Raw genomic sequence first — 27,156 nt, 5'->3', positions numbered from 1 at the left:
ATTGTGGCTGCAGTTTACATAATGCACATATCCCTGACGGAATAGCACCAAACCCAGATACCATGCGGATGTGGGCCACTTCTGGCAAATGTGTGGCACTGCTGGCCCGGTTCCGGCATCGGCAAACGGATGTATGACAAATGTGGCCCACTTGTGGTTAGACAAATGTGGCCCACATGTCACAAAACAGACATGGGCCACATGTTAAATACTTTATTAAAAAATAGTAGCGAGAAATGTTAACTCAAAAACATATATTCAGGTAAAATTAATACAGTATGACTCACTATAAACACGCAAAAGTTCAATTTTGGGTTAACTAAAGTTAACAGGTTTTGATCGCTATTCCCATAATGTTTATGAGTTGGTAGGACTGTTGGGGTTTACTGTGCACAATGGAACATATTAGTTCATTATAATGCTGCATAAATGTTTAATAATGCATTTAAATTATGTAATGTCCTCTGTCTCTGTCCAAATAGCATATGCATTACATCTAGAAAACATTTCTTTTTCCATAAGCACAAGTGCACAGTGCCTGCAGTGGCACACATTTGCCAGAAGCGGGCCACATCCGCATGCTATATTGGAAGTAATTATTGTATTCCTTCCCAGCCACCAGATGGCGAACTGTCTCAGTTAGGGTCCCTGAATGAACCGCTTTTTTGCCAAACAAAAGCCCGCGTAAATTTCCGGGCGTCCATAGGTATCTTAGCAACCAACGGAGCGAGACGAATGCCGAATCCAGTGCGCAGACGCAAATTTGTAGCCGAATAACAAACATGGAGTCTTCCGAAGGTCTGCGAGTGGAGGAAGAATGCCGAGTAAGTGGAAACAAACTAAATATTTATTTAGCAAGCCTTCTTCATTGTATTCATTAGCTGCTTCGGTAACCTTGTTATTTTATATTCCGGTCGGTCCTGGTCTAACTGTTTTGCCTGTTAGGTTAAATACCGAAAAGTTTTTGAATGGCTTATTGCATTTCGCAGCAAATATGATTCAACTAATCTGATTACCTAATTAATTTTTTTTTTAAATGCCGCCTCTTCGGTACAGTGCTTAGGTACCGCAACTGGTCACTTCTTAGTAATATCCTGCTGACGACAGTATCGCTCCAAATTGGTCTGATTCACTTTCGAACTGGTGTCATTTAGTGTGCTTATCGCGGCTTCAACAAGTCCCCCTCAGTATTTTCTAAGATAAATAATATCATAAATAAAATCTCATAAATAGTTCAGTAATAAACATACTGAATAAAATTCAGCTGAACGGAAAAAGATGAGGGACGTATTTCCTGGAATATAGAAGTGTGTAGCAGAAGCTGGTTGCATTCTTTGTTTTGAAGCAGATGCATGGATGTTGCTCACGTTGTCATTTCAGCATCGCAGTGAGAGCTGTACCCCCGAATGCCCTTGCAGCCCCCGCAGCGGCACACATCTGTCCTCCAGCACCAGCGCTGTGTCTCTTGGGGAGGTCATTGCAAACCATGCCAGACAGGTGCTCCATCCTCACAGACACAACCCCCGTCATTCTGTATCTCCTTTAGTGTATGATTCTGGCTCTGTCCTGAATTGCATATCAATGTACCCTAAACTTAAGGTTTTTGTTTTTAAATTGCTCTGGTTACCTGCTCTGATTGTTCTGGGCTGTGTGTATATAAGTGCATGATGTAGATGGTCCGATATGAAATCTGATATTAAACTTTTGAGTATCTGCCAATACTGATACTAATCTGATATATTTTACCCTTTATCAACTACTAAGCATTAAATGAGGTATTTATATGAATACATTTCCATGAACATGGCAAACTATCTGCACTTAGTGTCGTACAGTAGCTGTGTTGTTTGAGTATGCTTACATTTTACTTTTAGAACATTTTGAACTAATTAAATCCAGATCCCATTGTAGCCTCTCCACTACTAGATCAGTATCTGCTACACCACCCACCTTGGTGTCAACTGCAGATACAACCAGTTTACTGTATGTATTGGTGTCAATATCATTAATGTAAATTAGGAACAATAGTGGTCCTAAAATTGAACCCTGTGTTCAATTCAGCAGACCCCCTTAGCCAAAGTGATTTACATTAGTGCTTAGAAGTCTTATCAGTGAACATATTTTGATACTGTTCAGTAGAACCCAGGCTAAGAATGATATCACTCAAAAAACTCGGTTGGCAAGTAATACATTTTTGTTTTAAATAAGAAATTAATCTTGGAAGTGCTGGTCCAAGTACTTCCAAAAGAGCTACGTAGTCTTTGCGTATTGAGAGATGGTGGGACCAGTGGAGCGGTGCTGAGGGTCAGACAGAGCGTGGTGCAGTGTGTGGTGAGAAGTTCTTTTAGATAGAATGGTGCTGGTCTATTTTTGGCTTTGTAGGTGAGCATCAGTGTTTTGAGTCTGAGACGTGCAGCTTCAGGAAACCAGTGGAGGGAGGGTAGCAATGGTGTGGTGTGGGAGAACTTGGGAAGGTTGAAAATGAGTCGGGCAGCTGCATTCTGGATTAGTTGCAGCATGCTAAGATTAGGAAACAAGTATGCTAAGATTTGCTCAAACAAAAGTCATGCCACTATGCTACAGGATGGAATCCAAGGCCACCGTAATTTACACAAGTCAGCTTTTTGTTTTACTCATTAACATCTTTCACAAAAATGAACAGAAATATTTCATAAAGTGAAAATTGTGAAGTCTCCTTCTAAATTAAATTTAATAAATCAATCATAAAAATATGACTGTAAACCCCAACTAACCATTTATAGTGAAAAAGTACACACAACTCTCCACTACCAAATATATGATGGAGCTCAGATAAAACTTAAGTAATTTGTATGTTAAATTACTTTGTATTTATATAATATACATGCAAAATTATACCCCCCCATGTATAAAGATACTGTTGTATGCACTGGTAGCCCTACATTTTGGTTACAAATGCAAAATTAACGGTACTAAAACGTTTAAAAGTTGCAAGAACCCCAAGATTTCGTGGTGACAAAGACACCTGGCATATGAGTGAGGCTGGTTGCCAAGACAAGTTGTGCGGCGTAACCATAGCCAAGTTTATTAATGATATACTTGTAGTGTGCATGTGAACTAACAATATTTTGTATTGCTGCTATTTATATATTGTACGTGACCCGAATCATTTTTAGTATTGTTTTTGGCTTAAACGTAAAAGTGTTTTTGATTTTTCAACAAGCTCCAAAAATATTCTAGCTTAATTGTCAAATGTGCAAATGTGAAGAGGGTGTTTCCACACAGCCGACATGACAGTTCCGACATGCATGCATTGCTGAACAACTAGTGCTGACCAACCCCCACCCTCTATCCAGTCCAGCATTTTTTGCCAAGATTGACCTGATGCAGATACTGGGTATCAGACTGGTGCTATCTCTAGTAAGATGTATCTTTTAACAAAAATCTCATCTTTTCCATGATTCAGTTCTATGTATTTGACGGTGCTAAAGAATGTAGGAGCCTTGTACACAGATATTGAATTGTTTCTTGGGATTGAGAGATATAACGTTAACTGTGTGGTTTTCCGTTTCAGGCCATTGGGTCTTGGTGTCCCCTGCCAGGAGTGGAAGACACTGGTTTGTTGACAGAAGCCTCCATTAGTAGCATGACCCAGGCATCTCCTTGGCCTGCAGGGAACCATGCCCACCAGGATTCCCCATCCTTTCAGGCTGATCCTGTAACAGTAGCTGCGGATTCCTCCCTGCGACCACCAGGGGGAGCCTCCTGCTCCTTCCAGCTAGGTATAGAATATACACCAACTGTGCCAGCCATTACATGTCTGCTAATGTTGACAAGAATACATAGAAAAGAATGACTTCTCAGGATTTATTAGAGTGGCTTTTATGATAATAAGTTAGACTATTGCCACCTATTTGAAAAGTATTTATGAGTATATAGTATGAATGCCGGAGAAGTTTAATTCTGAGGATGAAAGTCATTATCAGTTTAAATAAAATTAACACAGAGATTAAAAAAAATAAACATATATATATATATATATATATATATATATATGTAATATATATATATATATATATATATATATATATATATGTAATATATATATATATATATATGTAATATATATATATATATATATATAATATATATATATATATGTAATATATATATATATATATATATATGTAATATATATAATATATATATATATATGTAATATATATATATATATGTAATATATATATATATATATATGTAATATATGTAATATATATATATATATATATATATATATATGTAATATATATATATATATATATATATATATATATATATATGTATATAATATAATATAACATTTGTGTATATATAATCTTTCTATTTGAAGAATTTCAGGATAGTCACCTCTCACCTGCCCTCCCGTTGCTACCGGCAAACTATGGGAAAGTCCACAGTCTGCTGGAAGACACAGTTTTTCATCACACAGCCTTGGAGTTTGTTGCTCTGAGGTCAGTTTCTCACCGTGTCACAAACAGTTTGTATGTGATGTGTGTGCAGCAAGTACTAAATGTTTAAAGAACGGTACAGTTTTTCCTGAAAGAGAATTACTTTATCCTGACCTGCTGATTAAATGAAGAAAAAAACTTTTTTTTCCTCCTCCAAAAATTATATCTAAAAAAACTACTGTTATCTTTTGATTGAGCACTTCAATTTAAATGTCATTTTACACATATAATAGTAGATGGTGCAAATGATCTGTCTGCGGGTCATCCATTTCAAGATCTCTTACCCTGGATTTGATGTAATACTTTTGTTTATCACAGAAATATATAAAAACATACACAGACATACTCACCCCCTCACCATCACGAAGGTAAGGGGTGGAAGATCCCTGGAAATATTCACGAATAATACTTGGATCCATTACATTTAGGGCATTAAAAGTTACTGTGACAAATGTGAGATTCCACAGATACAGAGATGGCTAACACGAGTTAGGCTGATTGCCAAGACAAACGTGTGGTGCATCCAAGCCACGATGTGTAGATCCCACAGTAATAAAAGTATTAAAATAACTTTTAATTTAAAAGACATACAGTTTGCACATACTCTAACAAATATTAAGTAACACAAATTTTTATACATTATTTTTGAGTGATTCAAATAATTTTAGTATGCTTTGTTTATTTTTTGCTTATGCGTCACTGAAAAGTATTCCCATGTAACTGCTCATGGCCGATTCTCGAAAAATCCAAACTGTAAATGTCAAATTTGTGTATCTCGAGGAATGACTGTATATGTATGTTTATTTTTACACACACATATATATATATATATATATATATATAAAGGACCATTCTAAAATGCCTAGAATTTTTTTGTTAAGGTGAAAATTTTCATCGTGTTTTGACTTTTGTTGTTTTAGAGGTACTCCAGACATTTCTGCTGCATCTGAAACCGAAAGGTTGAGCATCGCACTTCAAAGGGATACTGGAATGTGTGATCTCCCCGCTTTTTCACTGTCGGAGCTATCACAGGGGCGGCTGGACACTGATCATACCTCACTATCTGTGCACACGGAGCCTCTCGCCTTGGCCTTGGGGGAGGATGCAAGCAGCTCCTGCTCACTATCTCAGCACACCCTGTCCCCCGTGTCAGGTGATGGCGATAATGTGGCAGATTGCCTCCCCATAATTCTTGAGAAAGATTTGGTTCCAGAAGGCTCTCAATCTGGAACAGAGAGCCAGCTTTCACACTCGGATGGGGGTTCTCCAAACGCTGGTTCTCAAGAGAAGCTGCAGGAGGAAATTCCCACAGAGGAGAACAATTCAAATGGACTTCACAAACAGCTGTGCTGCGAAAATGACAGAATTCAATCTGCGAGCGAACCTGAAGAGAACCAAAGCCATCCTCCCAGAAATAGCCAGTCAGTGACCTCCAACTTTGGATCAATGGAAGCATCCACTGGAAGAGAGAGCATTACCACAGAGGTACCCTATGACAACAAAGCAGATCCACAGTGGTCTGCGGGGTTTAGCTTTGAGAGAGGCCATTCAGAGAAAGAGCTGTCCTCCTCAGGAAATCACACAACTGTGGAAGGATCTTTTGTAAGATCTCTTGCACAACCGGTGTACCAGTCCACCCCATTTATCTTCCCGGGGATTCTCCAAGCAGCTGTGCAGCCGTCCTTAGGAAAGCTTTCTGCAGTTGAGTCCAGTGTCATGGTGCCTTTGACCTCTGCTAACGAGGCCCGGAATGTCCCAAGCAAACCAGCACAAGCTCACGCTTTTGATAACAGCAGCACTGTTTTGAGTCCAAGCCCTCTATCTCTTCAGAGTTCTGGAAAGATTCAGTCTTTGCCAAGTCTCAGCTACATGGAGAAAGTGGGGGCTTGGAATGTAAACCAGGCATCAGGAAAAACCTATTCTGACTTGGCTTTGCATAGTCCTAGGCGCAACCTTGCAGCTTCGTTCTGTGGAACCTCTGATTCAGCAAGGGATTCTCTTTTGCTTCCTAGAAGTGGGGGCTCCCATTCATCACCTTTAGCTGGCCGTTTCGGTACAACCGGTAAAGAGGCTCAATGTACCGGAGCCCTTCAGAGTTTGCCCAAACCCTATTCTGGCTCAGAGGCTGGTTGTTTGTCTCCTAGCTTAGCTAGGAACTTGGCCACCTCTGATTCAGACTTGCTCTTGGAAACATCAGAAGGACAAACACCCCAGATAGAGCAGAGACAAAGTGAGCCAGCAAGTGAGTGTACAAAGATCCCGGTGAAACAATCTGTTTTGCAGGAGTGTGAAGTTAATGTCGCGCAGGGAGGAAGAGTCAAGTCAGCAGATTTATTGGAGATACAGAAGAAAGTTGAGCATTTGCCCGAAGTTGACTTGTCCCATTTCAGCACTGTTTCTTCTAATCAAGCCCTTCAGAGTGTGCTCACTAGCTCTCAGGACAGCTACCAGGGTAAGCAGAAGCTGGCAGCTTCCCCATCGGCTGTCTCTTCTGTGCCCAGCCTGGAGGTGGACACCTACACCCATTGGATGACTGACCCTTCCACACCAGTCAAAGAGAAGGAGATGAATATTGATGAAAGAATTCCGGTAATAACAGAAAAAAAGTCACAGACAAATCAAATTAAGCAATCATTAAGCAGCTTTGCAAGCATGTTTTGAAACTGTTGTAGCATGACAATATAACTTAAGTTTTTGATGATAATATATTGAAACATTTAAAATTTGTTATTCATCAGATTATAACAATCATTTACTGTTTTAACAATTCTCATTGTGCAGATGTACCTCCGTAATCTCGGAATTGACCAGTCCCCGTCGACTATTCTGACTCCTTTCATGCCCAGAGGACCAATCAGGGAGCCAGAATTCTCACCAACTGATCTCTGCACAATAAAAGATTCCACACCCACAAAGAGTACATTGCCGTCTGCAGGTATACATTTAGGTACACATTTACACCCTGTAGTAAGGATGTAATACTAAGAAAGTTTAGTAACAACTTCTAGTCCATCTATACCATTGCTAACCACTTACAGAACACCCAGAACTGAATTCCACTCCATTGCAGGGCATATTGACAAACATTATGTGTAATTTAGAGAGAATATTCAAAATAACTTGATGTTTTTGGACTGTCGGGGGACCTGAAACACAGGGAGACCATGCAGTGTGGCAATGTTACCATGTTGCCATCAATTTTTGCAATTATTTTTTAATTTTTAATGATTTACTCTTGCTGGGGGGGGTCATACCTTTGTGCTTCAATAATAACTGTTGTCTTCCAGGTAACACGCCTGAAAAAGGGGAGTTTTCCAGGTCCAGTGTTCTGTCTCTGGGCTCAAGCACAACCATTCCACTGAGTTTCGGCAGCTTTCAGCCAGACGCACTTTTCCCCCAGCAAGCAGCCATTCATCATCTAGGTGCATCTCTGGACCCTCTACCTCAGCAGCCCCTTAAGAATGAGACACTGTGTGAAGGACAGCATCCTACCCCAGGGATATCCCAGCAAGCCTCGAGTGGAGGCAGCAAGATCACGGAACATGCTCAGGAAGAAATTTTCCAGTCTAGTAAGGCTGTAAGCCAACAAGACAGGGATTCCTCTACAGATCAGCTGCCTGTCCTGTCTGTTACAGACTCCTCTATGGGTTGCAGAACACTGCACAAGCTTCTGAACAAGACTCGGAGCACTGTGTCTGAGAGGCCTTCTCTATCTTCCTCCTCAGCCACCATGTGGGGCTCTGAAAACTCCCTTCTCTGTATACAGAAGAAGCTAGGCAGCTTTGCAGACTCTTTGGCCTCCTCAGGGAATCGTGAGACCACCTCTCTGCTTGGGGGCAAGTCCTCTTCAGATTCACTGCTCATAGCCGATGGACAGAGAGACACTTCTTCCAGGGAGCCCTTCAGGTCCTCAAGGCCATCGACTGACCGGCTCACAGCCACGAAACAAGCAGCTGCACTTAGCTTGGGGATAGATGTGGGCCCATCCTCTGTTAGCATTTCAGGGCAGCCTGCTGGTTTCCTCAGTGACAAATCTGTGCGACGGGAGCCTGAGGGCTGTAGTGCTGTAGTTCCAGACCAGGCACTCCCTGCACCTGTGTCTGTCCCAGCGGAGGGCTGCTCTGAGGCTGACGGGGCCATGCAGTCCCAGGAGGTGGTGTCGTTATCCAAGGCCTCCTCCAGTGCTTCAGTAGAGATGAGGCCAGCCTCAGGCTGCAGAGAAGCGGACCGGAACGCCGAGAGCGATAGCAGCAGTGCTGATGTGCTGGCTGCCAGAGTAGCCAGTTTGTTGAGGAATGAGTCACCAGCCACTGTGGCTTCCAGCGGGGTGAGCTTTGCAGATGAAGAGGAGCGAAGGGCTAGGGGTAAGTCTGCAGTGCATGTGTGTTCCTGCGGCGATCTCTCTGTAGCGAACCTTAGTGAAAATTCCTCTGTTTACGCTACTCCATAGGAGTATTGTGGTAGCTCAGCGGGTGGCGCTGTTGCTGCACATCTCCAGTAGGTTTGTATGTTTTTCTCTTGTTTTGTTGTGCAAGGCTTCACCAGGTTCTCTGTTTTCCTAATCTGCTTCTCTGTATTGCTTGTAAGAACATAAGAAATTTACAAATGAGAGGAGGCCATTCGGTCCATCATGCTCGTTTTGGCAGAACTTAACTAATAGCTCAGAGTTGTTAAAATCTTATCTAGCTCTGATTTAAATGAACCCAGGGTTTCAGCTTGCACTACACTAGCTAGAAGACTATTCCATACTCCAAATACATGCTGTGTAAACAAGTAGTAGTTTATCATTCCGTGTGCACATGTACTCTGCAGTTGACTGGAATCTTGTGAGGAATCTTGTGCTGTCCCCCAGCCTGGGACCCTGTCCTGCTGGGATATCCTCCAGCCCCCCCCCCGCCCAAGCCTGACCAGGACAGGCAGGCAGATGGATGGGTGGATGGATGGATATGCATACATATAAACAGAAACCTGTACTGAAATTCTAGAATCAGTCGGCAAGAAACATTTATCTAGGTTGCATGCTTGTGATTGTGGTGTTAACAGTGACATGAAGCTCTTCAGTGTTTTAAGCATAGCCCTAATAACAGTGTGCATGCTTGTTTTTCATCAGAGTGGATTAGATTGAAAGTTTTGGGACAGCACTGTGAGCCGCTGGGCCTGAACATACAGGACAGGCAGCGCATTGAGGAAATTAAGCGAGAGCTTCTACTCTGCACCAGACGACAGACCAAGGTAAACAAAACTTTCCACTCCCAAATCACAGAGCTTATTTTGTTACTACTAAACATTCTGATTCATTCTGATTATGTAACGTCCACTGATCGGATCCATGTCTTATATATCAAAATATATTATATCAATTAGATTAATACTTGAGTAATCTACTGATTAATTTGGTTATTAATCAAGTTATTGTTCATATATAATATATACATTGTAATTGGACTGAGGCAGGAACCAACCACACATTTGTTAGGAGAAAGCGCCGTAGCTTTCACTCCTACAATCTAGTTATGTTGGAGAAAGCGCCGTAGCTTTCACTCCTACAATCTCCTGTGTGAGGAAGCGCCGCAGCTTACCACTCACACACTTCCACTTCTAGGACCCAGGAATAATCGAGACAGCACACGTCTTTCTGTTTTACTTGCGCAAGGGTGCCCACTTCAGGTGCAACAGACAGTATCTGCGCCTCTGTTGAGTGTCACACAGGACAGTCCCTTGGCTTCTTTATTTATAGGGTAGGGGAGGGGTTGCATGGGTCTTGTCTTTAAACTAGTCAATGCTGTGTGAGGCCTCCGTGAAACAGGGTTAATACAAAGCATTACATTTCTCAAGGTGGGCCCCCTGCTATGTTGACAGAATCTGTTTCCTTTCTCAAGGTCTCTTATTCCTGCGTCACAATCTGGTAGGCCCCTGTGAGGACATCTTGTCTGCAACCCTTTCTGGGCCATGGGTTAGTTGTTAAGGGTTGCACGTACACATATAGGAGGATAATAATATGATAAAATACACAGATACACTCTAACAACATTGAAGAGTGCACACTCATTCACATATACAATCAGTTTAGACACCATGATTCACATAAATTGTACATTTTTGTACAATTGAAGGAAACCGGAAAATCTGGCAAGACGCCATACACACACAGGCCGAACATGCAGTCTCCACGCAGACAAAGCGGTGGTGTGCAGCGACAGCATTAACCACTACAACACTGTGCTACCCTTGCACAATGTGCAATGTTAATACTGATGTTGCATGTTGTTCGAAGTAGAGATGCACCGATTGAGCCAATATATACTGATGATAAGTCCTTTTAAATTGGTGATCAGAGGTGGGTGGAGTAGCCAAAATTTGTACTCAAGTAAGAGTATAGTTACTTTAGAATAATATGACTCAAGTAAAAGTAAAAGTACTCATCCAAATAATTACTTGAGTAAGAGTAATAAAGTAAAGTACTTAGTGAAAAAACTACTCAAGTATTGAGTAACTTGAGTAACTTTTGATTTATTGTTTCAGAGCATGAATGTAGTCAAATAGACAAAAACAAAATAGCAATGCAAATTCTTTAACTAAAACAATAATAACGTTTTCACAAAATGACAAAATATTAACAGAAATTAAAGCAAATTCAACCACAGGAAATGCTAATAACATCGTAACAATAACAATAGGATTATACGGAGGAACATGCTGTGCATTGTGTGTGTGTGTGTGTGTGTGTGTGTGTCTGTCTGTGAGGCTGCAGTGTGATAAATTACTCAAAAGCAATGTACATTTGACAGTTATTTATGACGTTATTACGTTATAAAATCCACAGGCAAAACACATATACTACAACATACCGCAACGTGCTTCCTCAAGTTCGAAGTCGAGTTCTTGTAGGTTGAAATGTCGACACGCTTAGGCAGACACGTAAGACAGTGCATGACATAGAACATGTTCTGTTTTATAGTCTGTAATGAAAACATTGATCGAATGTGAGGCCAGGGGTGTTCTGCTTCTTCTGGTTCAAAATCACACACCGTTGTTTGCGCCATTGTTTTCTCCTTTCAGTCACTGCTCTGTGCGGTGCCGCGTAAATTTTGTGTGGTCATGTGACTGTATGGCTCCATTTGATTGGTGAAACTGAATGACGCGTTATTAGCTACATTTGATTGGCGAAAAAGAATCATGTGACAGAACCCTTGGACTAGTATGACAAAAAATCACCTGTGTAGCGAATAACAGATTATTAAAATGAAAGTAGCGAGTAGCGAGCAACATATGTCTTAGAATAACGGAGTAAAAGTACCGTTTCTTCTTGAAATTTCTTACTCAAGTAAGAGTAAAAGTATCATGCATTAAAACTACTCTTACAAGTACAATTTTTCCAAAAAGTTACTTAAGTAAATGTAACGGAGTAAATGTAACGCATTACTACCCATCTCTGTTGGTGATTCATATTGCATTGCCATACCCATGCACTAAACAGTTAGAAAAATGTCTGCTGTGTAGGACTGGGTACCAAACTTCGGTACTTTTGTGGTACTGACCGAAATCAAGGATTGAAAAATGAATTATCTTTCAGTGCCAAATTCCGATATCCAAACAATACAGTTCTGTGATTCTGTCACTGGTGGTTTGGCTATCTAACGTAATGCTACGTAAACACTTCATGGAGGCTGGAAGGACAAACGTATATCCAGAGACAAACTTGTAAACTGGTGTGCATGTGGTTGTGTTTGCCGCGTAGTGTGAAAAATGCTTATGAAATCAAAAGTGTGGCTCCACAGGCTTCCAGATTGTGACCATTTAGCTGTATTTGCGACCATTTTTGGAGAAAGTGTTACTTAATTTTATAGCTAGGCACACCAGTGTGATTTGCCAATATGCCCTTCATTTATGCCCCCATTATAGTGACTGACCACATCGTCACATATCATTTGAAACTCCCAGAGAGAGCGAGTGTATGCGTATGCATGTGTGTGTGAGCTAGATCATGTGATTGCAGTTCCTCAGAGGCACTGCTGTGGAGGCGCTTACAGTGATTACTTACTGATTGCTTGACCACAAGTAGCGACACTAACTTAAAGGTTATTTGGAAATGCAGAAAAAGAGAGAGTGCAGATGGAATTGTTTTGGTACCTTTTTGCTTGCATCTCCATATACTGCAGGTGCCGGCAGTGTAACGTGCCAGCGCTTATTAACAGAATAATGTTACAACATTTTTTATTCTGTGAGAAAAGGAGGATTGCTCTGCCAGCCAGGTTTAATAATGAAATATAAAAATGTTGCGGATCGTACAAGTATGATTGTGATTGATCCCCCTGTAACTAGCCAATAACTAACAAAATGACTTGTTCAGATAAAAGATTTCTGTTGTAATGTTTATTGTATTTTTGTTGTTGTTGAAATTGATTTAAAAACATATTGGTGTCGTAAAAAGTATTATTCATGAACAGGTATCAAAATCAATTCTGGCTCTGGTATCGAATAATTTTGAGTGATGCCCAGTCCTACTGCTGTGTGGAATTATTTTTATGGCATTAGAAATGCATTTTGCAAACATTGCACTGCTAACGGTGGACACCTTATTGCGATCTACTAATAAACATTTCAACACAAATTTGTTTGCTCACCTAAAGGCGAGACAGAAAAAAGTATTTCTGTGTTTCTGAAAAACAAGTCCGTTCCAGTAAAGAAGGCTTCAATACTGCCGACTAATGCTAGTCTGTCAGTAATGCAAATGTTTGATAACAAAAGAAAATTCAGTCTAGACAGTGCAAAATCAAAAGATATTACTTGGAAAATTTTGGAGTTAATTACACTTCATGATCAGCCCTTCTCTGTTATGTATTTAACATTTATAATATGTATACATTTATAAAATATAGTACTCTGGGACTGTTATTGTTTGCTAGAGTTGAGGTTTTCTTACCAAAAACTAAATACTTTTTCTTATTTTTGGAATGTAATAATTTTTTAAAATTTATTTGAATGTAGTGTCCATTCAACTCATTTAAGCAGAACCTTCCAAACCAGGGGTCTCCAACTCCAGTCCTGGAGGGCTGCCGTCCAGTAGGTTTTCTATCCTACCTAGCTTCTGATGAGCCACACCTGCTCTCAGCTGAATACCAGGAACAGGTGTGGCTCATCAGAAGCCAAGTGGGACAGAAAACCTACTGGATGGTAGCCCTGCAGGACCGGAGTTGGAGACCCCTGTTCCAAACAGTCAGTTGGTGTCGGTTTTTTGAAATAATCTGCTATTGGAATTCGCCAGAAATTTCCTTATTGGTGCATCGCTAGTGCAATACATTTGTACTCTGCCATGGGAAGCAAAACTTTGCAAGCTTTGTAATTTTAATGATTACTCCATTTTAACGTTATTTAGTATATGTTTATAACAAAACAGTCCAAAGTTTACTGCCACTGTTTTTGCATGAGCTCTCCATGGCGCTCTCTGAGACGATCGTAATCTTTCTCATCATTGCTGCCGGACTCCTCATAGATCATGTGGCCCGTTAGTCAGAAATGAACAAAAATGAGTGAGGAGGAAAAAAGTGACCAAGAACTGGTCACCAAAAGACATTCGCCTTCCACTGCATGGACATGTTTTGGATTCCATAAAGACGTTATTTAGCACAAGCAAATGATTTGTCATCACTGCTTTACTGTTTCCTGTCATTACAACTTGATGTATTATACGTATAGTGGTTATTAAATGGTTATTTTGTACCGTATTATTATATTACGTAAAACGATGTGGATAAGAAATGGGGCTAGCCTTCATTTGAGCAGTGATTATCTTGAGTTACTGGAATCGTAGAAAGTAAATCAAAACTAAGTGAAAGTGATGCCAAAGATGGGCTACGCTACTCCAGGAGGTTAAAGAACACTTAACGTTTAGTTAGCCATAGATATTTTAAGCTATCGGTTGAGTCTGTGGATGTCTTCTTTTTACATATAGTTGCATTGCAGTCGTGCTGTTATGATATTTAAGTTCTGCTTTGTAGTATTGACAGGCAACTGTAATTTCTTGCAATTGTATTGTAAAGTGCTCCCACACTTCTGAGGCTTTCGCTCTTTCCATTTGGACCCCCATCCTCTGTGCTCCATCTTCCTTTGCCATGTTGCCGAGGAGAAAGCTCACTTTAATGAATGCTTTTAAAAAAATCGAGTACTTTTCAAGTAATCATTACAGCTCTATTATGAATAATAACGGTTAATCATGAAGCCTGATCGATATACATCTTCAATTCATAATTAGCCCTTGATCACTGATAGAAATTTTAAGATTCTCAATTTCCTTTACATGAGCCGAAGTAGAAATCGTTAACGTTTCCGGGGAATTATCTCTGGTTAGAGGCAAAACGCTTGTCATCTGCTTGTCAGTCCTCATTGCAGAATAGAAATTCTTCCCCTGTATGCTTAAATGATTGTTAAATGAATGCACCCATCCTGCCACGTTTCACATTTCCTGTTATAAACTTACTTGTTTAGAAAAACCTATCTTATTTCACAGCAATTTTTAACATTACTTTGAATCCTGGTTCAGAATATCGTATTTCCCTATGGGGCAACTACAGAAAGTATGTCACAGTCACATTTATTACAGGACTGTGTAACAAACCTTTTCCCTTTGATGACAGACTGCTGCCCTTGGATACTGTCCGTGAAAGGTAACTGCACATGCGCTGTGTTTTGAGCGTGCTGTGTTGCAGTTTGAGAGAAATAAGGTTTTGCTATTGGAATGAGGTGTTTTCATGTAATGTGCATCTGGATCTGCCAGGGAGCTGTTTCATGCTGGAATCACCATCAGCTGTAACATATCTGTTATATGGTTTGAGGCTAGTAGGACCGGTGCAGGTATGACTTGCGAGAAATAAACATCAATGCATCGGTCCATCATATGTTCACTTTTTCTCCAGCAGAGGAAACTTTGCAACCTGCTTCAGATCTTGTATGAGAAATGTATTGTTTGTTTGTTTTTTATGCACATAACTAAAAATATGGAGCATGTGGTTATTGGATAATTATATATCTGGTTGTGACAGTTTGAGCGTGTGCTATAGAAGCTATTGTTCGTCATTAGCCAGTATTAGACACACCCTGTATTTAAGCGCAATAGCTCATAATTTTGATATTTTGAAAATCATTTGCATAGATATTTTCTTGTCCAGTCAGATTTCTAAACCTATTCAAACCTATTAGTTCAGTTGGGCACATCTGCTAGAACTGCCCGCATGGATATTATGTTGTTGATATGGTTTTGTTTCCTTCTACAGAGCCAGCCGAGTTCAGAAACTGACTCCAGCACCCAGTCAAGCCGTGACGGCTTGGAGGCTGAACCCAGGGCACAGGCTGAGTGCTTCTTGGCCCTAAAGACAGCAGAACATCAGCTTTCTGACCAGCTGCAGCGGCTGAGCCGCACTCCCTCTCACTCTGGGGTTCGGTTTGATTCCGACAGGCAGCGGGACCTTGAGGCACGAGTCCGTGAGATCACTCACAGAGAGGCTCTCACGCTTTCTGGGGCCGGCACCTCATCCATCAACCTTACCTCCCACCATCAGTTCCCCTTCTCCTCCACTATAACCCCTGCATCAGCTCCACAACCCCACAACAGTGGTCTCTCGTCAAAAACCAGGGAGCCAACTGTTGTCCAAAACTTTGGTTTTATGACTCAAGATTCTTTAGACACTGAACCAGACACACAAGCTGGATGCATGCTGCCATTAAGGTCAACTCCAGGACATAGTAGCACTAAAGACACTGGTGCCGTGATAAAAAACGAAACAGGCTCACCTTCAGATCTACAGGTACATTCAAACCTACTGAGCAGAGGGACACAGGACAGCTTTTATGCCGGCCTTTTGCTAGCTTCTGAGAAGAAAAATGTCAGCTGGATAAGCACGAGGGATACAGAACAGAAGAAACATCTGTCTGATTCTGTCAGCCCTTTGGCTGCAGTCAGCCAGCTTCCTGAATTCAGTACTGGAATTTTTGGTATGAACTGTACCAGTTACAGGCAGATATCCAAGTCCTTGCCTGACGTGAGGAGGTCCCTCACCAGCCTGAAGCCGTGTGCAGTTCCTTTGCACATTGTGCCTTTGGCTTCGAGTTCTTTGTCCATCTCTTCTTCCACCAAGAACATTCCTTCTGACCTGCCTCTGACCATAACTGCTAAGCAGCCTAGTGGAAACACTTTAGAATTCAGCCCAGTGACACGTTCTCAAGAAGATGGCTCCACATGTGTGAAGGAGCTGCAGGCTGACCAGCCTTCTGGTTCTTCCTCCCAGATCGCTCGTGACATGAACGTGGACTTCACGAAGCACAGTGATTTACAGCCAGACAGCCAACCATCAGCAGAGCAAAGTTCATACTTTCCAGCCACAGGAATTGCTAGCACTGCCTTTGGACCACAGAAAGGACAGCAGTCTGCTAGAAGACAGGACCCTGAGACAGCTGATGCCTCAGTTCAGATCACTACATGCTTTCCCCGGGAGGAGTCACAGAGTACCAGGCCCACCTTACCACAATCATCCTCGTTACCGCAGAAGATGATGTCTGCCCCTTTATCCATTCAGACACCAGGTTAGAAGTTGGAGTTATTTGATCATTACCATCCACGACTCATTACTAGTAATGAAGTTAACCTAGTAAACCGCTAACTCAGTGTTGTGAAAGTTCTAGACTGGCCTGTAATATCTCATTTAAAAAATCAAGGTGGCACAAACCACATTACTGCCATTGTTCACAAATCAATATCTTGTCAAATTAAATTTTTTATCACTTACATGAAACATGTGCTTTCCTTGTTCAGTGTTTCACAGAAAGATCAGCATGCTGGCTCTTTCGATTTATTTCCTTAAAGGTTCATTTTCTTAGCTGCCTTATGTGGCAGTATAACCCAGTGCCTCGTCATACACAACTGCACCTGCATCTGCTGGACCCTAAACTCCAGAGCTGGTTTTTATTCCCAGTCTGTCCCAGAGGGACACAGTTTGAATGACCAACACATGCATTGGTATGTAGGTGTTATTAGTGTTTCTGTTTTTACTTCTGACAAAAGCCTCCAAAGCATGTGAAGATATTGTTCCATTCATCCATCTGTCCATTTCCTCTACCCGCTTCTACTATTCAGGGTCTCTGGGGTCTCAGAGGCTACAGGCACAAGATAGGGAATAACCCAGGATGGGGCGTCAGCCCGTCTCAGGGCACACTCACACGCCAGTCATTCACACATGAAGACGTCATTCCTTAGTCGTAAATTGGATACTGAGTTCTGATCATCCCCTGCTGTTGCAGTGATCCGGCAGGTGGCCTCTGCATGCACGCTCGTGTGAGTGCCTTGTGGATGATGTGCTTTTCCTGTTCCCCCCCTGCAGCTGTGTCTGTTCTCCTGCCCTACAAGCCCCGCGGGAGCTCAGAGCTGTTCTACATGCCCCAGACAGGGCTACCGCTGTCCCACATTGATTCGGGCACCACTCTGGAGAGCCGCCTGCCAGGTGCCGTTTCGTACTGCTCACCGTCACAAAAACTGGGAGCCGTAACTGGCTAATCCAGCACTGCTGCTCCAGCAGGTTACTAAGCAGCTTGTCTATAAGCTCCCGCCCAGTCAATTCACTGACATGTATACCACCATGTAGAGCTGTTAATAATGAATGCGTCCTTGGTCTGAGGCATCAGCTGCTCTGCCAGGCAGGTAGATAAGGGGGAGCTGCCTCTTTGGACCTCTGCTGCTCCCATCCTAAGAACCTTTTTGTCTCCTTCAGAGTGGGATGCTTCGCTTCCAAAGGTCCGCATGGAGGTTCTGGGCTCCAGTGAGCAGGAGGTCAATAACACCATCGCCATCATGGACGTCGAGGGGACCTACAGTATGCAGCGGCAGGGCAGTGACGTCCACCAGGGGGCAGCGATGCAAGGTGAGGCTCCACAGCATGTGTCGAATGGGAATGCCGTATCTGCCATCCACGATCGACGTACGCTGAGATGGGCCATTTTTCTTTATGATCAGTGTTGAACTGCTCTGACTTGCGTTCATGCTTGTCTGCATATTCATGTATCTGTATATCAGTTCAGCTCCCTGCTATAAGTTAAGCTGTCCTAAAGTATAATCAGAATTAGGGGATGAGTGATATTGTTATAATTTACCATGTTGGTGCCTATCAGAATTCAGTGTTATGAATAGAATGAATGCGTCTCGGTTTCTGTTGCTGGTGAGTAACTGTGGAGTGGGCTTTCAGTTCATATTCTCCCCGACGACAAGACCCCGTCAGGATATATTCTTGTTCCATTCAGAACTGATTTGTCAAGCAATTTCAGCTGTACTGTTGAACTGATCCCCCACTGAAAGGCACCCTGTCATCCTGTTCTCTCACACACTCCTCTTACGACCTTCTTTGGTGCTTGAATTATTTAGTTTCTTTGTACAGTTTTAATATTCGAGATATGATGCTACGGTGATGACTAACATCTCTTACAATGATTAAGAGGGTCATCTCATCGGCTATCATTCGAACAGCCTGACATCACAGGGTTTCAGCCACCTTGGAGAGGCCCACCATCTTGTAAAATGGCTACCAGCGTTGATTGGGGTTGCCAGATATTTTGAGATATTTCATATTGCAATCAAAAAATGTTCAGTATAACGCATTGTTCTCTAATTTTGATTGGAGATCTATTTTGAACTTTTGTTTTAAACTTTTATTTTGTGATGTGCAATACTTTTCACTGATGAAATGATTAAAATATATTTCTTCTATTCATGTTAGAATATCAGTGTTTCCCCTAGGTTTACAGCTTGGGGGGGGGCAGACGGACACCGACAGGATTCATGGTGTTCATGTATTTCGTCTAATGACGGCAGTCAAAAAAATTCAGATATTTTTGTCTGCTTTTCAGGTGGTTGACGCGACATATTTTCCGACGCGCGCTCTCTGTCCGCTGGTGGGAGTGTGCTCCCTTGTGTCTACGCGCACGTGTCTATGTGAGCGCATTGGGGCGGAACTCCGCCACGTGCGATACAGAGAGCAGAGGAGAATGTAAATGTCTGATCGTATAGAGACAAAAATGACAAGCTGTTGTGTAAATAAGCTAAATAACATAAGGCTATTTAGTTTGTTTAATTAAAGGACAATGTATAGACCTGTTCTATAGGAAAGGTAACCTTAAATGACTTCTGTTGTGATCTGGCGCTATATAGAAAATAAAATTAAATAAAAATTAACTTGACCTTTGGGGGGGGGGGGGGGAGGTGCCGTTGGGGGGGTCAGTGCTCTCCCTTGATGTAATTGTAGGGGAAACACTGAATAACTTTGAATTCGAATAAGCAGTAACTTTGTGAATTACAAAAATGTCACTCATTCTCTAATTTTGATCACTGCTATACATACTGACTTGATTTTCAGATTTTCATGTTGAATACAGTTAAATGTTCTTGCTCTGCCCTGTTTATGCTATTAACTGCAGCGTAATCTTTTATCTCCATCAGGGTTGCACCTGAATGAAAATGGAGGCAGCTACTACTGCTCTCAACGATCGGACAGTCTGTCTCTGGAAAGAAACACACATGCCAGTCCATCAGCTTCCAACAGTCCCTCTAACCCTCAGGACGGAAAGCAGTGGCTGCCAAACAGAGATCTTAGCGTAGGGCACATGGTCTTCAAGCAGAGCCAGGAGCACGATGAATGTGCACCATTGCTGGGGGAGGTCGATAATGCTGATAACCCGGAGCCTTTTCACTGGACAGGGAGGGAGGGGTTTGCTGCAGCGAGGTGCAGCCTGGTCTCAGGGAAACAGGGGGGCAGCTCCCTGGATGAGCTGCGGCAGAGATGCAGACAGGGATGGAGCCTTCGGGGCACATGCTCCAGTCGCGAGACGGAGAAGTCTCTGCTGGAGAGGCTGGAACGCCTGTCCCTCCTCATCCACAGCACTGGCCTTGAGCTGGAGAGAGCGAATCAGCTCCATGGGATCAGAGAGGGACAGCAGCCGGTCGGGCTGAGGGGGAGAGGAGAGACCGTGGGCCAGGAGAGGAGAGCAGCGATGGAGCCAGTGAGGAAGGAGTGGGCGTCAAGGCGAGGAAGGGAGGAGAGCGAAAAGGCACAGGGTACCAAGACAGAGGGGGATGGTGTGAGGAGGACACAGACAGGACAGGGAGGGAGAAAGGGAGCAGAGAAAAGGGAGAGCAGCAGGCTCATGGAGTCACGAGTCTGGAGCAGCAAGATGAGCGGGAAAGGCCAGCAGCCTGTCCGGCTGGCCTGGGGGGCGCATGGTCCACTGAGGTCCACTGACACCACCCCTGAGAGCCGTCATCGCTGCCCAGCCGAGAGAGACGCCTCAGGACTCACCTCCGGCGAGACTGATGTCAGCGTCCAGACCGAGTCTGGAGACACCACGGCCTCCACCATCGACACAGCCCGCCTCGTGCGGGCTTTCGGCTCCCAGCGAGTGAATGCTGGCTTGGAGCGTCTGCACAGTGCCATTGACAGGCAGAGAGAGGGCAGGGAGCCGCGGAGAGGGAAGAAGGGCAGCAGCAGATATGTGGGCCATGTCCTGGGCCAGGCACACAGCACCGACGAGTCTGCGGTATAGATCTTGTCCCTATGATAGAGAATAAAACACGGTGGCAGGTTATTTAGTACTCTGTCACTGTCATTTTTCTTATGAGAATTAATGTAAAAGCCTAGCGGTTGTTTTTTTTTCATTGCCCTTTATGGTAAATGTTACATTTCATAATGTCTTGGATGTGTCAATTTTTGGACCAGAATAGAGCTTCCCTTGATAATTTTATTAGTCACTTCATTTTTATGTCTGGTACCTAAAGATCAGTAGTACTTTCACCCAGGATGTAATGCGGCAGTCCTACAAAATGCGTGCTGCTTATAAGGAGCTGGACAGTCCCCAGTCGTTAGCGAAAGTCATTGCTTAACAAGGCTATGATCCATCAAATCACACCGAGTAAATCCATGCTGCTTGTTCTCCTTTCAGGCGACCCCTGAGTCCGTTTTGTCAAGGAGCAGCAGCGGCCATGCCCCACACTGTGACCCCATGCGTGGACAGAGGACAGTTAAACTTCTCAGCAAAGGAATACAGGCAGGTCAGTGCTACTGCAGCTCACAAAGCGTATGTAATGTTGACCTTGTGCTGATTAATGCCGTCTGCTGCTCGGCTTGTTTGTCCAGGTCACCTTCTACCCCCAGGCCAACCGGCTACTTCACGCTTCATTGACATTTATAAACATTCACTCCTTACACTTTACTGAACCTGTGTTACGCATATCTCCCCTTTTTTCCCCTCTTTATTCCAAGTATAACTTTACTGTTCCTTATGTATTACATATTTATTATACTAGTGCATGTGAACAAGTGCATGTGAACAGTTAGTAAAAATGCCCGATATAGGGCACTTTTCCACCGCACCAGGTCATTTTGGTGCAGTAGTTTTAGTACTTTCCCTTTGACTTCTGGTCGGGTGCCAGAATCAAAAGTTCCAGGATCAAAAGTGCCGAACCAGCTGGGGTACTTTGGCCCTTGCGACTTGAAATGCTTTATTTGTAGATTGATTACGCAAATAGCCCGACTCTGAAACACAATATAAATGCCGCCTTGACAACGGTGAATTCAGAAAAGAATGACAAAGGTGAAGTAAAGTAAAAGAAAAGATGGATTGCAATCTGGTCGGATACAGCAAAAAGATCAGGGCGGCATGACAAGAAATTTAAAAGTATTTTGTTTAATGTGCTAGGGCAGCACACACACATATAGTGTGCTGCCATTGTGATATTTTTTTTATATGAGAGTAAAAATGTTTTAGTGAAACTTAAATTCCCTGTGTTATAATGTCTGTCCAGAATGGAAGGTATGAAAAAGTCCAAACTTAATCTACCTGGCTAGAGATGTAAGAATTGCGTGTGCAAAACATGCAATGTTGATATTAATATCACACATCGTCCAGCACTATAATATACTACAGCGGAAAGTACAGTGATATGTTCTCGAAGAACCAAAAGAGTACAGTACCTGGTATGCTGGAAAAGCACCCATACCCCCCCCCCCCCCCAAAAAAAAAAAATTTAAATGAGGGGTGTCTTTTGGGCCATGCATAGCCCTAATGAATAAGTACGGTAGCTGCTCAGGTGACTGCTGGCCACTCGCCTTTCAACATATGGCAGCCCAGTGACACTGAGAGCAAACGAAAGATAATACCAGAGATAATATGGTGCAGGTGCTTAACTCCCTGGACAATATAATAAAATGGGCCAGTGTAGGTAGGATAACTGTCTTGCATGGACATGAGTGATGAACCACAGATACAGTAGCCTGTGTGGGGCAGCAAAGACAGAACAGCTGAAATGAGTCGCCTTGCTCATGGTTAATGCTCATCTCCTCCTATCACATGGTGTGCACTTAAAACTGCACTTCTTTACTTACAATATCAGTCTTTAGTTCAAACCCCATTTCCAAAAAAGTTAGGATATTTTCCAAAATGCATTGAAAACAAAAATCTGTGATTTGTTAATTAACGTGAACCTTTAACTGAGAAATGTACAAAGAAAAGATTGTATTTTTACTGACTAGCTTGACTGTATTCTGCAAGTGTAAACAAAGTTAACATTTAATGCCTGCAGCACACTCCACAGAGGCATTTTTATCATTGTGTTACATCACCATTGTTTTTAATGTCACTTTTTAATTGTTTGGAAACTGAGTGTACTAAATGCTACATTTTGGCAATTGGAATATTTCTCCATTCTAGCTTTGTAGAAGACGTCAGCTGCTCAGCGGTCCGTGGTCCCCATTGTCTGATTCTCCTCTTAAAGATGTGCTTTCCATTTTCAATAAGAGACCGTTTCTGACGAAAATCAGTCACCAGACTGCTATGTTGCAAGTTATCAGCATAAGTGTACAGTCTGAAGGGTCAAATGCTGTCTGTCTACAAAGCGTGGAAGATGAAACCTGCTATTTTGTGACATGTCCATTGTGTCCATTGATATGTTCTACAGTGAGCCTTCAAATGCTTTAGACTACATTCATTTTAGACATTCTCATCACTGGAGTTTGTATCTCATTACGCTGTGAAATGCATTCTGAAAAGCCACCGCCCTCCTATTTATTATTCATGGATCTTGAGGCATCCTATTACTTCGCAGTGGCTTATAAATTGTATGTCAGCCCTCATTCTGTGCAGTATATAAAACACAGACATATAATAATTTACTCTTCTAACCAGGATACCATGTCAGAGATAACAAAATTTTAAATTGAATAAGTCTATGACACACTAATTGTGACTCCATCACAAGGTGTAAATTATATTCAAAAGGGTCAGTCCATGCCCAATCAACCAGGGGCTCCATGGGCATCATTCCTGATTTTGATGAAAACTTGGTATTTTGATCCTTATAGAGAACACTGAACATTCCCCAAGTTTTATTGAAAAATTCTGATGGAGTCCAAAGTTATGGCCCTTTCAAATTTGGGTGCCACGCCCCTTTTTTGCACTCGCGAATCGCGCATATAATTTGTAAGGGTTTTCAGGAGACCATATCTTCGCTTCTAAGCATGCTAGAGAGCTGAAAATTGCTCTCCTGGTATACTTTTCCCTGCTCTTTCAGAATCATTAAATTAAAATTTAGCTCAGGGGAAGCACTCCTCTTTGGTACACTGGGGCAGAGTGATGGCATGGTCACCTCTGCATCTCCTCTTTGGTACACTGGGGCAGAGTGATGGCATGGTCACCTCTGCAGTTCCTCTTAGGTACACTGGGGGGAGAGTGATAGCATGGTCACCTCTGCAGCTCCTCTTAGGTACACTGGGGGAGAGTGATGGCATGGTCACCTCTGCAGCTCCTCTTAGGAACCTGTTGATAGCAGTAAGGCTGGGCTGTCAAATTCCATTCAGTTGGCCACATTTGACCCAATCCAGTCTCAAATGGTCCTGTATAGTGTAGTAAGCTATAACAAAGCTGCTCAGGGGAGGTATTCAGTCAGAGGTATGGTATTCAGTCAGCGGGTACAATATTCATTCAGCGGGTGCAGTATTCAGTCAAATGGGCAGTATTTAGTCAGAGGGTACAGTGTTCAATCAGCAGGTTGGTCTTCAGTCAGTGGGTACAGTATTAATAGGGTTGTATTTGACCTTAATTATGAGAGATTATCTGCCTCTCCTCTAGTCTTCCATGCTTCTCCTACATGCCTTGTCATCAGCTGAAAATAGTTTTACTAAGCAGGTGATGCATCCATATTTACAGTGCATATTTACTCTTTTTTGAGACAGGTTTCTTGAAAGTGCCACTTTTTTTGTCTGGGTTCTTTCAAATATGTTCGTCCTGGTATGATCCGTCAAGTGATACCAGATGTGTTTTATTTGTACCAGTAATGCAAGTACCTTTAGATGCGTGATTTTTATCTCCAGGTGAGATGCAATCCAGAAAAGCTGCCTTGAACCTGTCTGGTCAGGTGTATTTCAGCCTGTCATGTGTTGTCCTCCTCACCAACAGGTAACTTGGAGATTGTTAGTAACGGCACCCGGAAACATACCCGTGATGTGGGCACTAACTTTCCATCACCGCGCCTGGCCAGGGCCATCGAGGTCATGTCTGAGGGTGCTGTGCTCATCACGAAGGGGGGCAAAGGGGAGCACAGGACCCCCCCCAAACATCAGACCATCTTGAATGAGAGGAGGAGCAGACGTAGCCAGCAAATGTACTACCCTCGAGGTATAAACATTTGTGAGTCTCCTATTGGTTAAAAATCATTTTTAAAAACCATGGCAACATGCATGCAGTAATTGATTCTTCTTCAGGTGTGTCATGGTTCGTCCCTGCTGATGATCTGAAGGCCAGGAGCAAGAAGGAGAACCGGCCAGACTCAACAGCACCAGCACTAGCATCTGGCCTGGCATGGTTTGAGGCATATACTAAAACCAAGCCCTGGAGGGAACCACTCAGAGAGCGACAGGTACAGGAAGAGCCAATGGGCTCCAGACCCAAGACCCTGGGGGAGCCAATCACCAGCACCAAAACAAGCAAGGTGCCCAGTGGCCTCATCCGGATTACCCTGCAGGTTTGCGTCTTTGCCCGAACTCCTTGGGCTACGAATCTGCAAGTCTCTTCCTAGAGCCCTTAGTGTTTAACTGGTCCCTGTAGTTAAACTGGGGAATTGCTTGATAATAATGTCTAAACTGCCCTTTTTTGCTGCCTGCTGTAAGAAACATAGTGGTGATAATTCCTGAGCAGCCTATTGAGATGAGTTTATGACCTGGCCACAGGAAGCCCTGGAGATGCGTCGGCCAGACTTCATCTCGCGCTCGCAGGAACGGATGAAGAGGTTGGGGCTACAGGTGGAGGAGCGCCGCCTGCAGGCCATCTTTGCCCAGGAGAGAGAGAATCTATTCAACCAGCCCGCGAATGTGCTGATGCACCCACAGCCTGCAGGTGCCAGTCCCACCTTTATCAGCCCAGGGGTGCAGCTGCCATGACTACGGGCGTTTCTTCTGGCTTTCACTGCATTTCTCAGCATTGCACATGTAATGTTACTTCAAGCCTGGACATGGTCCTCTGCAGCTGACCCGCTGTAGAGCTGCTTTTGGGTCAGGCAATTAGTAGCAGTTTGGCTTCACTTCAGTTAAAGGAATGACAATCTTGTTAAAATTATTGAACAATAAATTATAATGGCTTATTTTCCATTTTAAATGCTTCCATAGGGCCTCCAGCCTGTGCCAGAAGAGCCGTTCCAAAGAAGGAGATGATCATGAGATCCAAACAGTAGGTCTTATTTCTTTCTGCCTTTTCTCCACAAATCCCCAAAAATTGCACCTATCTTCCCTAACTGCTTATCCAGTGGAAGGTTCTGGTGAGCCTGGAGCTTACAGACATTAGTCAGGGTGCGCGCACATACACACACGCACATACACACATGCGCACACACACAGGAAATCCCTCTAAAGCATGTATGATCGGACTGCGGGAGGGTTGCAGGATGCCTGGACGCAAACTGAAGCATGCATCTGGTCTGTTCCAGGATGTACTCCCAGCTGCCAGAAGTGCGACGCAGGAAAGAGGAGGAGAGACGCAAAGCTGAGTACCATTCCTACAGGCTGAAGGCCCAGCTCTACAAGACCGTAAGCAGCCGGCCAAGTGGCCCTTTAACCCTTCAGCCATGTGCAGTGTCAATGATAATTCAGTATTGCAAGTAGCCAGCATTGAAGGTGAGCCTGGTGCCCTGCAAGATGTGTACTTTTACACTTAGTATACATGCTTTGGCTCTTGCAGAGCACTAGCTGTCAGATTTGAACATTGCATTATGACAGAAATTTCCACGCTTGTGCATCAAGGCCCCAGAAAGCCAGGCACTGAATGACAGGACAGTCTTACAGGCGTGGGATGAGTGATTCATTTCCCATCTTTCTTACAGAAAATCACCAACCGCATCCTGGGCCGGAAGACTCCGTGGCAGTGAAGGGCCTTGTGGACCTTTGAAACGCCTTATTTAGCATATTTAACTTGAGAGAGTGTAAAAATTTAGTGTGAGTGTTTTAATGATAATAAGATTGAATTTTGCTATAATTATTTAATTTTATTCTCGTAATATTGTTTTTATGTAGTTTTTAGTATAACTGTTTTTGTTTTATAAATATCGTAATTTTAAAGTAACAAATTTGGATGAAATAAAACATTTGTAAATGAA

At 42.8% G+C, this 27,156-nt stretch overlaps 1 protein-coding gene across 1 annotated transcript; it reads left to right on the top strand.

The window, feature by feature from the left end:
* Positions 1–782: 782 nt before the first annotated feature.
* Positions 783–27,156, top strand: LOC125723221 (uncharacterized). The gene is made up of 19 exons (XM_048999628.1): positions 783–824; positions 1,381–1,497; positions 3,554–3,761; positions 4,370–4,490; positions 5,408–7,076; positions 7,269–7,422; positions 7,775–8,851; positions 9,598–9,719; positions 15,758–17,063; positions 17,858–17,977; positions 18,245–18,394; positions 19,963–21,056; positions 21,459–21,567; positions 24,969–25,187; positions 25,274–25,533; positions 25,739–25,904; positions 26,174–26,234; positions 26,491–26,590; positions 26,884–27,156. Exons 1-19 carry the CDS (start codon positions 783–785, stop codon positions 26,926–26,928), a joined length of 7,140 nt encoding a protein of 2,379 aa, XP_048855585.1. The 3' UTR covers positions 26,929–27,156.

Source organism: Brienomyrus brachyistius, unplaced genomic scaffold (assembly GCF_023856365.1).
Source record: "Brienomyrus brachyistius isolate T26 unplaced genomic scaffold, BBRACH_0.4 scaffold46, whole genome shotgun sequence".
Taxonomy (NCBI): Eukaryota; Metazoa; Chordata; class Actinopteri; order Osteoglossiformes; family Mormyridae; genus Brienomyrus; species Brienomyrus brachyistius.
Note: the sequence above shows the minus strand (reverse complement) of the source record. Positions and strands in the feature narration are given on the sequence as shown.

What these genes read in the sequence shown, in the direction of transcription:
- LOC125723221 (XM_048999628.1), top strand. Translation starts at nt 783, where the DNA reads ATGGAGTCTTCCGAAGGTCTGCGAGTGGAGGAAGAATGCCGA. An exon ending in GAGTGGAGGAAGAATGCCGA is followed by an intron (nt 825 to 1,380) that starts GTAAGTGGAAAC and finishes TTGTCATTTCAG; the next exon opens with CATCGCAGTGAGAGCTGTAC. An exon ending in CCAGGGGGCAGCGATGCAAG is followed by an intron (nt 18,395 to 19,962) that starts GTGAGGCTCCAC and finishes TATCTCCATCAG; the next exon opens with GGTTGCACCTGAATGAAAAT.